This window comes from Penicillium canescens, assembly GCF_028828765.1.
Source record: "Penicillium canescens strain IBT 15451 chromosome Unknown utg000001l_segment0_segment0, whole genome shotgun sequence".
NCBI lineage: Eukaryota > Fungi > Ascomycota > Eurotiomycetes > Eurotiales > Aspergillaceae > Penicillium > Penicillium canescens.
Window position 1 is genome coordinate 876,563 of NW_026703963.1, and position 13,229 is coordinate 889,791.

Here is a 13,229-nt window from a genome sequence, read left to right on the forward strand (position 1 = left end):
CGTGGGTTGAAGGATGAAGCTGAACCTATTTCTATGAGCCAGGGGACTGTGGGCTGTGTTTGTTTGGATCAGTGGGGGAATCTGGCCGTTGCGACGAGTACGGGTGGTATGACGAATAAACTTACTGGTCGCATTGGGGATACGCCGACTCTAGGGGATGGGTTTTGGGCTGAGGCTTGGGATGAGATGGTATCGGATAGTGCTTCCAACGGGTCTTCTCAGTACCCCACGGTCGGGGGCGTTTTTCGAGAGGCTAAAGACTGGTTGGCCGACTGTTTGCCTTCGTTCCTCAGAGAGTCTCGCCATCCAGCTTATACATCCCTTCCAACCATTGCATAGACTGGTACATCGGGTCTTACTTCTAAAAAGCAGTCTCCGTACCGGGTGCCACCCAGCGAGCCCTAACACGCAAGACGTGCCATCGCTGTGTCGGGAACTAGAAATGGAGATTCATTCCTCCGTGTTGCTGCTGCCCGTGCAGCTGCCGCGATGCTACGGTTTTCTGCACCAGGCCGATATTCTACTCTCGCCGATGCTATAACTGCCGTAGCTGGTCCTGGCGGTGAACTGCAGCGCTCGGCTGGATAGCGCTGGAACATCACCGGCGAGGGCAAAGGAGGTATCGTCGGGATTGGAGCCGACTCTGCGTCGACTACTGGCATTTTGAGCGGGCAGCTGCGTTGCAGGAGGGTAGTCTTTGATTTTAATTCTGGTGGTATGTGGCGGGCCTACATTGAGGAGGACAGCGATGGAAAAGGCAAGGAAGTTATCATGGTGTTTCGAGAGGAGTACCGATAGACCTTGCGGCCTTCGAAGGTAGCAATATATATAGAGACCGTTTCCGGCCTTGGCATTGGCGTGTAATACATGCTGGAGTTGTGATGTGAAAGTTTCGCGAAACTATCACCCAATGGGACGATAGCTCAGTTGGGAGAGCGTGCGACTGAAGTTTGCTTCGGTCTTGTCTTCGCAAGGTCGCTGGTTCGATCCCGGCTCGTCCCATTTTTTTCATTGTTTTTATTAAATTTCAAATAGTGCTATATAAATTTTTCCGAACCCCTCTCTCTGATCAAGTTAAAAAAATTTTAGTCTCTATACAGACTAAACTAAGTATTCATTTATTCAATATTTTAATTTAAGAGTAAACGGTCCTTCTTATGTACTTATGAAGGTATTACTACTAATATCCTTTTCTAGATATTACTATAGATAGCTAGAATTAGCTAGTGAAACGGGGATGGCACGATGGCAGTCTGACATAGCAGACGGGTCGATATCAATGGAGAGAAGACAACCAACCACTCCCATGCCCACCGTAGGCATAGAGAGGTGTCTCAGGAAGTGACTGAAGTGCTGAGCTTGAAGCTATATCATGAATGAAGAATCTAGTGGAAAAAATGTAGTCATATTGACGATAGTAGGATGCTATCCCTAGAAGGAGAAGACTACATGCAAGCTTCTTGTGGCATTTGCGACACCTCAGGCCAATGGACACGCGTCAGTCACGGGTTCCACCAGTAAATCTTAGTATGTATTTTGGAAAATTCATGTTCCTGTAGCAAGAATTCGAAGCGATATTTATCCGATGGGACGATAGCTCAGTTGGGAGAGCGTGCGACTGAAGTTGCTTCGGTCTTGTCTTCGCAAGGTCGCTGGTTCGATCCCGGCTCGTCCCATTTTTTTCATTTGTTTTTAATTTTTTATTAAATTTCGAATAGTTCTATATATATTTTTTTAGTCTCTATATAGACTAAGTATTCCTTTATTTAATATTTTAATTTAAAAGTAAACGGTCCTTCTTATGTGGCTATATATGATAGAAAACCTCTGCGCACCAAAAGGCCAGTTTCGGCCCGCTCAGCACTAACACGTTTTGTCCGCTATAACCACACTGAGTTCCTGGCATAGGAGCACGTGATCATGTAGGTAGTAGAAAGGTCGATAGTCGACAAGTAGAACGGTTCTACTGTTCTACTTTCTACTGTTCTACTATAGAAGGACTTAGGATATATAAGGAAATTTATTCATATATCTAGTTTAGTCCTCTAGGTTCAATCTATACATTGTTACTTATGTCTACTGTTTAGAACCTTTGGTGACTCGTATAACTTGATTATAACTTAACAACACTACGGATAGACCTATACCCCGGTATTTGTTAGTTCGGCGCTCTACCTAGCATCGCTCCTCGATACCCTCGAAAGGACTTAGCCCGTATAAGGCCTATTTGGCGACGGTACGGTTGAGAGACAGATCGTTGACTCGGGTTGGAAGCAAGGAAGCATTCAGGCAAGTATAACCCAGGAATCTTCTAACATAGCGACGACCCGATAGTCGTGCGTAACAGGTAGTAGGTGGCGGCTCGGTAGTGAATTACGTTAATATCCTTTTCTAGATGTTACTATAGATAGCTAGAATTAGCTAGTTTATTTATTTTTGAAAGAATCATGTTCCTGTAGCAAGATTCCGAAGCGTACTTACGTAATGGGACGATAGCTCAGTTGGGAGAGCGTGCGACTGAAGTTGCTTCAGTCTTGTCTTCGCAAGGTCGCTGGTTCGATCCCGGCTCGTCCCAGTTTTTCTTAAAGAAGTTTTTTAAATTTCGAATAATGCTATATAAATTTTTCCGAACCCCTCTCTCTGATCAAGTTAAAAAAATTTTAGTCTCTATACAGACTAAGTATTCATTTATTCAATATTTTAATTTAAGAGTAAACGGTCCTTCTTATGTACTTATGAAGGTATTACTACTAATATCCTTTTCTAGATATTACTATAGATAGCTAGAACTAGCTAGTTTATTTATTTTTGAGAAAATCATGTTCCTGTAGCAAGATTTCGAGGCGATCCTTACCTAATGGGACGATAGCTCAGTTGGGAGAGCGTGCGACTGAAGTTGCTTCAGTCTTGTCTTCGCAAGGTCGCTGGTTCGATCCCGGCTCGTCCCATTTTTTTTATATATATATATGTATATATATATGAAGCGTTGCCTTCTCTTTCCTTCTATATATATATACTAAGGCACATTTGAATTCGACAATACTGGGCTTTATGGCTTTTCTACTTTTACATTTTTAACCTACTAAGTTAGTTCTAAACAACTATAACCCGAGACACCTCAAAATAGGCCAAAGTAAGGCGAAAACAATGCACTAACTTTAACCGGTATACTTGCTTCGAGGCTTTTCGTGTAGAGACTGTCCAATACGTTGTGGCACTGTATAAGTTACACATTTATGATCCCAGTTGTAGACAATCAGCTACGGGGAATCTAGATTTGATTGCTAAACTGGATCAGAATCTGCTCTCCTTCAACCCGAGAATTAAACCACTCCTTGAGTCGAATAGCCTCGTTGCCAACAATGCTCGACCCACGAAGCAAGTCCGCTTCCACAATCTTGAGGATTGCCAGGGTCAACTCCAAAGTCCCCAAATTCTGCGCAATACACCCCCTACTACCTTTTCCAAATGCAAAAAAGTGATTTAACATCTCATTGGTCGGTTCCAGCCAGCGTTCAGGCGTAAATCGCAACGGCTCTGGGAAAACAGCTTCATCTTGATGCAGCTGGAAAGAAGATACACCGACATTCGTCCCGGCTGGGAAGTAGTATCGGTGATATTTCCATCCCCCGTGGGGGACTTCTCGTGGCAGTCTAATAGGATTGGCCCAGGATAGACGTAGTCCTTCCCGAATAGTTCCCCGAAGATAGCTGCTGGATGCAGGATCCTCCCCCTTTGCGGTTGTGTTCTGGACTTCCGAGCGGAGCCGGTTATATCTAAATAACTATGTGAGCTATGATGTGTTAGATCGTTATTCACTGCGTTGGTCTTACATTTCAGGGTTCTTTGCAAGTAACCACAATATGGTAGCGGTATTCATGCTGGTCGAGTCCGTCCCAGCAAAGCAAATATCTTTCACCTCAATCTGACACTGCGAAAATGACTGTTTTTCCAATAGGCGGCTCTGATAGCTTCCACTTTTAGGTATTGTACCTTTCGCAAGCGCCGCGCCTTTGACAAGCTGCCCAGTAAACTTGTCCATAAGACTGAATGCTCTCTCGGTGGTCTCAGTTGACATGAACTTCTCAGCAAATGCCATGACAAAATCCGTCATCCTCCCTGGAGTCAGATTGAAGAACGCCCCAACGCCAACAAATGCATCCACAAAAGGTGACGCTGACATCACTCCAGACTCCTCATTAAGAGCCCCATAGCGATGCTGAAACAGATAAGTACTCACGGCATCAATAGCCATACAGCGCGAAATATTAAGCACATTAACAGGGTCTCCCTTCTCAGCCTCCCGTCTTAGCCGTTCTACAAAATCATCAAAGACCTTCGACAAGTCCTTCTCCGACTGTCTCAGTGAAGCAGTCGAAAAAAGCGACGCAACAGCCTTGGCTCTACTGGCACGCTCAGGGAGCGTCAACGTAGAGAAAATAGTAGTGTGGCCATCGATATCGAATTTCGAGTAAGCCCGCGCCTTAGGGAATCCACCGCGGGCGATGTATATCGGCTCGATAGCGTCTGCACTGGCGATATCGACATCATTTGGCGCGACGCGTAGCACTGGACCGAATTTACGGTGTAGATTGAAGACTACCGTGCACTCATCGCCGATGTAGGTGTGGTATGCTAGCCAGAGGGAAGTGCAGGCTGCGATCTTTGGGCCTGGAGTGCGGGACAAGGGGTGGTAATAGAGGCGGTAAACCCACTTGCACATCAGGCTGGCTGCTACGAGTGCTAGTAGCCACGGTGCAATGGTCGGGATGGATATTAGGGCCATGTTGCCGTGCAGAGTATCTGTCTGGCGTTTCGGTATTTAAGCCATTTCTTGTTGGCAAATCGGAAGCATCTTACCTATCGCGTTTCGGATGGGCCGAAAAGATGTGAACCGCGGGGTCTATAGTTAAGGGTGGGAATTCTGTTGTTTTTGGTATTGGAAAATGGGCAAAAAGAGATAAAAAGGAGGTCAAAAGTGAGAAGTAAAAAGTGAAATAAAGAAAGTAGCAAACATCGTGTAACAACAATGTAACGTGACTCAATACCTTACTTCGTAGACGGAACAAAGTCGGTGTTTCCGATGTGATGTTTGTTATCTCGATCAGCAACGACAAGATAACACCTCGACATCGCAGCTTATATTCTCCCTATAGCCACTCAACATGGTCTACAGTCACTCCGCCCGACATAATGACCAGGAAAGAGGCATTCAATGCCTCAACAACCGAGGATGTAGCCCTCGAACACATGGGCTACCAACAAGAATTCAAGCGCTCATTCAGCCTATTCGACATGGTAGGATTCAGCTTCAGCATCGTAACCTGCTGGACAGCCCTAAGTGGAGTATTCATCATTGGCGTCGAAGCAGGCGGCCCACCAGTCATGATCTTCGGCTGGATCGGAGTCTGCGTGTTCACCATGTTCATTGCGCTGGCCATGGCTGAGATGTGTTCCCGCTGGCCAGTGGCGGGTGGTCAATACTCGTGGGTTGCTATGCTGGCGCCGCCACGAGTATCGAGGCAGTTGTCTTATATCACCGGGTGGTTTATGTTGACTGGTACGTACCTGCCCCGCTTCTTGCAGGTGAATATCTAGCTAATTCTATATAGGCATCCTGGCCATGGGTGCGGTCAACAATTCATTTGGATCTAATTACATCCTAGGTCAAGCGAACCTAGTCTTCCCAGATTTCGTCATCGAACGATGGCATACAGTCCTAGTCGCCTGGGCTGTGGGACTATTCGCGCTGGCAGTCAATATATTCGCGCCTCATGCGTTACATCGTCTATCACGCATAATCCTACTATGGAACATCGCCTCATTCATAGTTGTTATTATCACTCTGCTTGTAACGAATAAACAAAAGCAAGACGCAAGCTTCGTCTTCCACGACTTCCGAAACATGACAGGCTTCGGCGCTGCAATGGCAACGATCGTTGGTATCCTGCAGAGCTTTTTCGGGATGTGCTGCTACGATGCACCGAGTCATATGACAGAAGAGATGACGCATGCCAGTCGAGATGCGCCCAGGGCAATTATTCTTTCTGTTATTATGGGTGCGGTGACGGGCTTTGTGTTTCTTCTTACGCTTTGTTTTTGTATGGGTGATATTGGGGCTACGGCGATTTCGAGTACGGGTGTTCCTGTTATTCAGATCTTCTATGACTCCACGCATAGTAAGGTTGGCACTTGTATACTTGCGAGCATGATTACTGTTATTATCATCGTGGCTTCTGTTAGTCTTGTTGCTGAGGGATCACGGTCTGTTTATGCTTTTGCTCGAGATCATGGCCTTCCATTCTCGAGTTTGTGGTCTAAGGTCGAGCCGAGGAAGAAGATTCCTGTATATTCTATTATTCTTACTTTGATGGTGCAACTCGCTTTGAATGCGATTTACTTTGGGACGGAGACTGGCTTTGCGACGGTTGTTTCACTTGCTACTACAGGATTCTGTGAGTGATAATGTCCCCCTTTTCCCTTTCTGTGATCAAAGGCTAACGTTCTTGAATAGATGTCTCATACGGCCTTGCCTTGTTTGCGCGGCTATTGGGCTATTTCTTTGGTCACCAAACTTCCTCTTTCGAGGGATCATATTCATTGCCTCTTCCGTTGTCACTCAGCTTCAATGTTATCGGCTTGGTCTTTTTGCTGTTTGCTTCTATTACATTCAACTTCCCTTCTGGGGCCCCGGTCACCTCCGATTCCATGAACTATACCAGTGCTGCTATCGGACTGGTGACAATACTGAGCTTCATAACTTGGTTCACTACCGCAAGGAAACGCTTCACTGGGCCATCGGACGTCAGGAACATAATTTTGGACAGTGTGGAAAGCCCGTCGCCATTGGAGTCTAAGCATACTGGCTCCAAGGAGAGTACGGAGGGTCAATAGGGCATCATATACACTACAGCCAAGATATACACTACGACTGAGAGCAAAGCTCTTGGTGTTGTGAACTGTCGCATATACTTGATTGTTTCTACAAGAAAAAGTAGCTCCACGATCATAATTCATTCTCGTTGAAATTCGTAGACTCAAATTAAACCAGCAGCCCATGACCAGCCGAATGCAACACGAAACAGGTGTCGTCGCAAATAATAGGGGAATAAGTTTTTGATATCCAAACAATATGAAGCCAGTATAAATGCCAGCACCAGCACCAAAAATCAAACCTAGACACAATTGTAGAAGCGCCCAGGTGACAAACACAAGAACAACCTTTACCACTCAAGGGGCTCGTTCTTGACATCCCCACGGTTGGTTTTGGGAACAGGGGCAGCCTCGACCATGGTCGCACCACGGCGGTCACGGCGGAGGTAGCCACTGCCATCCAACCAGGGGGTGTCGAGGGTACGCTTAGCCTCGAAGTTGCGGATCTTGCTCTCCATCTGGAGGGTCAGACCGATGTCATCAAGGCCGTTCACGAGGCAGTGCTTGCGGAAGCCGTCGACTTCGAAGGAGACGATCTTGTTACCCTGGGCATCCTTGACTTCCTGGTTAACGAGATCGACTTCGACCTCGCGGCCGGCGCGGGCCTCGTCGGCGATCTTCTGCAGGGCGACCTCGTCAGAGACGACGACGGGCAGCATGCCGTTCTTGAAGGTGTTGTTGAAGAAAATGTCGGCGAAGGAGGGGCGATGATGCACTTGATGCCGAAGTCGAGGAGAGCCCAGGGGGCGTGCTCGCGGGAGCTACCACAGCCGAAGTTGGGGCCGGTGACGACGAGAATCTTGGCGTTACGGTAGATACCCTGGTTCAGGATGAAGTCGGGGTTCTCCTTGTCGTCGGTGTAACGGAGCTCGTAGAAGAGAGCGGAGCCAAGACCGGTACGCTTGATGGTCTTGAGGAACTGCTTGGGGATGATGGCGTCGGTGTCGACGTTGGCGCGGTCCAGGGGGGCGGTGATTCCCTTCAGGGTGGTGAACTTGGGAAGACCGGTGCTGCTGCCACCGCCGGCAGAGGAGTTGGTGTGGGGTTCGTTGTCGGCGGGTTGGTCGAGGACACGGTCGAGATCATCCTCGGTTTGGGGGGAGTCGGCCTCGGGCTGGACATCGATCTTGGGGGAGACCTTGGCGAGGACGGGGCTGGGGACGGTGTGCTCGCGGACGTCGGCGAGCTTACCGACAAGGGCGGCGGTGGCGGCCATGGCAGGGGACATCAGGTGGGTACGCCCCTGGGCACCCTGACGACCCTCGAAGTTACGGTTGGAAGTACTGGCGCAGCGCTCCTTGGGTGAGAGGATATCCGGGTTCATACCCAGGCACATAGAGCAACCAGCCTCACGCCATTCGAAACCAGCGTCGGTGAAGATCTTGTCGAGACCCTCGGACTCAGCCTGCTCCTTGACCAGACCGGATCCGGGAACGATCATAGCGCGCTTGATGTTGGAGGCGATCTTGCGGCCCTTGACCACCTTGGCGGCGGCACGCAGATCCTCAATACGGGCGTTTGTGCAAGATCCGATGAAAACCTTGTCGACGACGACATCCTTCATGGGAGTGCCAGCGACGAGACCCATGTATTCCAGAGCGCGCTTGCAGGACAGCTTGCGGTTCTCATCCTCAAAGTCATCGGGGCCGGGGACAACACCGGTGATAGGAACAACATCCTGGGGAGATGTACCCCAGGAGATAGTAGGGACGATATCCTTGCCGTCAATGCAAACATCAATGTCGTACTTGGCCTCGGGGTCAGACTTCAGGCTGGACCAGTAGGCGACGGCCTTGTTCCATTCGGCGCTGCCGTACTTGGGGGCAAGGGGACGACCCTTGAGGTATTCGAAAGTGGTCTCGTCTGGGGCGATCATGCCGGCACGAGCACCACCCTCAATGGACATGTTGCACATGGACATACGGGCCTCCATGCTCAGTCCGCGGATGACGGATCCGCAGAATTCGATGACAGCACCGTTACCACCGGCAGTTCCAATAACACCGATAATGTGAAGGACAACGTCCTTGCTGGTGACACCGGCTGGGAGCTCGCCGTCGACCTGAACTCGCATGTTCTTGCTGCGGCGGGTAATAAGGGTCTGGGTAGCGAGGACGTGCTCGACTTCACTAGTTCCGATACCGAAGGCGAGAGCACCGAAGGCACCGTGGGTGGAGGTGTGACTGTCACCGCAGACGACAGTTGTGCCGGGTAGGGTGAAACCCTGCTCGGGTCCAATGATGTGGACAATACCCTGGCGCTTGTCACCCATACCGAAGTAGGTCAGGCCGAAGTCTTTCACATTCTGCTCCAGGGTCGTGCATTGGAGACGCGAGTCGTTCTCCTTGATAAATTCCTCGGCATTCTTGAAGTTTTTCCGTGAGGTGGTAGGGATGTTCTATGAACGAAAATTTGTTAGTTGCGACTTGCAAAAGAATTGGATAAAACATACGTGGTCGACGGTAACAAGAGTGCAGTCCGGCCGGCGGACCTTGCGGCTGGCGTTTGTGAGACCCTCGAAGGCCTGAGGGGATGTGACCTCGTGAACGAGGTGACGGTCAATGTAGATCAGGCAAGTGCCATCTTCTTGCTCATTGACAATGTGGTCGGAGAAGACCTTGTCGTACAAGGTCTTGGGTTTTGACTCTGCGGAGGGCATGGTGGGGAGTAGAGATGAAGGGAGGATATAAGGTGGAAATTGAGTATAAGGGGGATAAGTTGACAGGTGCGCAGAGCTCGCTTTGTAAAGAGCGAGAGGAATATGGAGAACTGGGGATATGGAGAGAAACGAGTCTTGATATATTTTTCTGGTCTGAAGAATCCGCGATGTCGCTGGGGAGCTTCTCGAGGGGCAATGCCGATCTCGGCCGGTCAGCGGCGAATGGTTACAATGTGATTGGCTGATGTGGGAACCAAGGGTAGCACCGATGTCGGTCGGCGTTGCATATTCCCAAAAGGGCAATGCGGCTAGTTGCGCTTGATGGCGGCTCGGAGGAAAAAGGAACAGCACACGAAATACTGTACGTGGAATGGAAGCCTGGAGAGTTAGATCTGTTAAATTAATTGATTGTATGGTTCTAGTGACAGTAATTTGTGCAATACATTGTCCATGTATAAGGGGAAGCATAATACGCATATGCATGACGTATCCCCTATACTTTGACCGACTCCGGGGGACCAATAATGAAGAATCTTTGATTGGCTAGCGACTCCGATCGGCCCACTGTGAGTCAATGCTAAGCCTCGGTGGCCCTTATGTACTTCATCTTGGGCTCCATTTTGCCTAACTGAATTGAGTGTTAATTCGTCCTTCGACTTCAGCTAGGTATTTGGTCAATTGATTTATCTGGTATACTAGGTCTAACGACACTATGTGGAATATATATACATACCCGCTCAAGACCCTGACAGGCTTGAAGCAACCTGGTTACTCTCTATATTTGCGAAGGCCTAATGAGTGTTGATCACATCAAGTCATGCGCAACAGAAGCGCTCCTCAGGGCCAAGTGTACATGGACTACACTTACAGTGTCTGCGTTGAAGGAGCTTAGATACCACGTATATAGTGAAACCGGAAAGCATAGATCTTTTACTGATATATTGAGCCAATCCATCATCCTGTGACATTCTGGTTGCTTCTAGTCAGGTCTCAATGTATTTTATACGGCCTATTTCTAGTGCACAGCAGAGAAGTGAGCTGTGGCATGCGTAGGCCCCATTTTAAGTTGTGGCATGAACCAGGGACAAATTTGTTCAGCTCTTTAATGGAGAGGAAGCGGAAGTGTTAGCTGGTATTTCCACTGCTAGGGTATCCAGTTGGCAGCTGAGGACCGAATGATATGAGCGGGAGCTCATTCGGAGGATTTGGAAAGACATCTTGAATAGGGACGGTAGACAAGAACGTCAGGTCAAACGAGAAGGTAGAAGCTCGAGGAAAATTGAGGATCCAGTTCGGAACACTGTGCACGTGTTGCTAATTAATATCGTGGTTGTCCTAAGTCTAAAATTCAGACGTGTGAATTTACAAAGATTTTCTCCCGCCATGATCTACAAGTGATAGGTGAAGACCGGGAAAGAGAGGAAGATGATACGTATTTTCTCTGTGGAGAGATCGAAGAATAAATAGTCCGAGAAAGTAGGTCAAACTAACTAAGTTACCAAATGAGGCCTGTACCGTAAGGCACTTATCGTAGAGCCACTGAATCTGATCATCTCACCCAAGATCTCCGTTAGCAGAGCTTTTAAAACATGTTTGATTTCCTGGCTGAGCAAGAGGGCTAGAGGATTGATGTAACTAGTCACTAGAAAACCCAAAATGAATTGTTAATGAAATAGTAAAATGTGCATGTATTGTCGTCATATTCTAAAAAAGACAAATCTATAGTCATATACCAATATACCATAGCACCAAAGTCAAGTGCGAGAGAGACCCGATTTTACCAACCTAAAACGAAGAAGAAGCAAGATCAACAACAATCCGTTTCCCAGAAACAGAACCACTCCTCAAAGTCTCAAGCGCCGAATTGATCCCCTCCAATCCACCCTCAGCACGAACAATCTCCGGCAACGTCAGATTCGTCGTATGCAGCAGATCTTCCAACCAGCAAACCATAGCCTCACCAACCGCAGGAGCAGTATGGAAGAGCTTAATAGGCACAGTGTGATACTGTATCCCGGGATTCCGCTCCTTGGGCAGACCAGTAAGTCCAAGAAGATGAGAATGACCATCAGGGTTGAGAGTCTTTTCAAGCTGTGTTGCTGTGTCTTTGCCGACTATGTCAATGGCATACCGTAGCTTGCCGCCGGTGACGCCCCGGATTATTTCTACTGCGCGGTCGGGATCCTGGCGGTCGACTAGGAGGTCTGCGCCGGACTGTACGAGTTTCGTGCCGTGTCGGGCCGCATCTGCTACGCAGATTACACGTAGCCCGGCGAGTTTGGCTAGTTGGAGGGCGATTAGGCCCGTTGTTGTTGAAGCTGTTTATTCTATGTTAGTTAGATGGTCATGGAGAATAGTTGTTTGCTTGTCTTACCTCCCCAGATGGCAACCCACTCCCCCGGTTGTAGTTTTTCTGAGTCTTGGAATGAAGCAAAGCACTCTTCTCTGATGTCGTCGGGTATATCATTTGTGTTAAGCTGTTCGATGATGTTGGGCAAGTTGGGGCCAGGGACTTTTCTAATGAGAGAGAAGTCGAGGCCGAATGATACACCTAGGGCTAGTGCGGCAGCCACGTAGGCTACTCCTACTGAAGCTGAGGCGTGGATAGATGTTGAAGCTGGAATTCGTGCAGCGTTGAAGTCTGTCGCAACGGCATATTCTTGGAATGCTGCTTTCCTGATATCGCGGTAGTCTGTTGACGGGACAAGGACGACATCGCCTACTTTGAGACGTGATGACCTCTTTGGAACTTGGAGGACAAGGCCAGCGAGATCACGTCCGTTGATCCATGGTAAACTGGGGATACCAAAGTTGAATGCCCTGGTTGATTGAGTTAGTCACTTGTGAGAATCAGGGTTGGTGGAGACAGTGAAAGAGTAGTACTTACGGTCCCTTCCAGTCGATAGGGTTGAGGCCGATCGCAAGAACCTGCAAATTACCGTTCAGCATCATGTATGGCTATGCAAGGTACTGTAAGTTCGGATCTATCATACCTTGACAAGAATCTCTCCTTGATGTAGGACAGAAGGGATGGCATGGTCATTCACAAGGGAGTATTGTTCGCGGGCTCCCTTCAAGAGGAGCACACTTTGCCTCGACACTTCCGACCGTGGCGAGGGGGCCTCGCTTTTAGAGGTTGTATCATTGGTAAAATCTGAGATCGACTCGGTATAAAGGCCGTGATGGAAAGTGGTAGGCGTCTTTTGCAACTCATCGAGTTGGAGGTATGTAGAAGTAGTCGACATGATGCTGGGTGCTAAAAGAGCCATTTCAGAAAGCAATATCACAGGAAGATGTCAATCCCAATACTAGGCTCTATCTATATTCTATGTAGTACTTTGCAGGTTCTCTCGGGCGAGAAAATAAGTAAAGCACTCATTTTAGGGCACGGGGCATTGATATCAATCGCCATGAGCACGTACATAGATTGGGGTACCTCCACTTATTCTCTGCTTATAGATCAATGAAATGCCCAGGTGATATGGTCTCACCTTTGCGTAATCGACGCTCCCGTACTCCCGAGACTTGCTCATGGCGGGGCATAAATGGCGTGATGAGGAGACCTGCTTGAAAGACCAGGGTAGGGAAAGGTAGGCCAATTCTACTAATCCCCATAATTATACCCCAATTCGCATGG

The 13,229-nt window shown here is 48.4% G+C and overlaps 5 protein-coding genes across 5 annotated transcripts; 1 reads left to right on the forward strand and 4 right to left on the reverse strand.

The window, feature by feature from the left end:
- Window positions 1-401: 401 nt before the first annotated feature.
- N7446_000334 (uncharacterized protein) lies at window positions 402-662 on the reverse strand (the record flags this gene model as incomplete). Its single annotated transcript, XM_058509101.1, has 1 exon — window positions 402-662. One exon carries the CDS (start codon window positions 660-662, stop codon window positions 402-404), a length of 261 nt encoding a protein of 86 aa, XP_058378080.1.
- A 2,508-nt stretch (window positions 663-3,170) lies between these two features.
- N7446_000335 (cytochrome P450) lies at window positions 3,171-4,907 on the reverse strand. The gene is made up of 3 exons (XM_058509102.1): window positions 4,861-4,907; window positions 3,834-4,803; window positions 3,171-3,776 (listed from the first exon to the last, which is right to left on the reverse strand). Exons 2-3 carry the CDS (start codon window positions 4,784-4,786, stop codon window positions 3,272-3,274), a joined length of 1,458 nt encoding a protein of 485 aa, XP_058378081.1. The 5' UTR covers window positions 4,787-4,803; window positions 4,861-4,907; the 3' UTR covers window positions 3,171-3,271.
- Window positions 4,908-4,999: 92 nt separating this feature from the next.
- N7446_000336 (uncharacterized protein) lies at window positions 5,000-6,943 on the forward strand. The gene is made up of 3 exons (XM_058509103.1): window positions 5,000-5,560; window positions 5,613-6,455; window positions 6,515-6,943. Exons 1-3 carry the CDS (start codon window positions 5,089-5,091, stop codon window positions 6,892-6,894), a joined length of 1,695 nt encoding a protein of 564 aa, XP_058378082.1. The 5' UTR covers window positions 5,000-5,088; the 3' UTR covers window positions 6,895-6,943.
- Window positions 6,944-7,223: 280 nt separating this feature from the next.
- Window positions 7,224-9,733, reverse strand: luA (3-isopropylmalate dehydratase LEU1; the record flags this gene model as incomplete). The annotated part of the gene is given in 3 exon segments (XM_058509104.1): window positions 7,224-7,684; window positions 7,699-9,331; window positions 9,386-9,733. 3 exon segments carry the CDS (start codon window positions 9,590-9,592, stop codon window positions 7,224-7,226), a joined length of 2,301 nt encoding a protein of 766 aa, XP_058378083.1. The 5' UTR covers window positions 9,593-9,733.
- A 1,644-nt stretch (window positions 9,734-11,377) lies between these two features.
- On the reverse strand, window positions 11,378-12,837 carry N7446_000338 (zinc-binding alcohol dehydrogenase family protein; the record flags this gene model as incomplete). Its single annotated transcript, XM_058509105.1, has 4 exons — window positions 11,378-11,910; window positions 11,967-12,412; window positions 12,480-12,520; window positions 12,586-12,837. 4 exons carry the CDS (start codon window positions 12,835-12,837, stop codon window positions 11,378-11,380), a joined length of 1,272 nt encoding a protein of 423 aa, XP_058378084.1.
- Window positions 12,838-13,229: the final 392 nt, after the last annotated feature.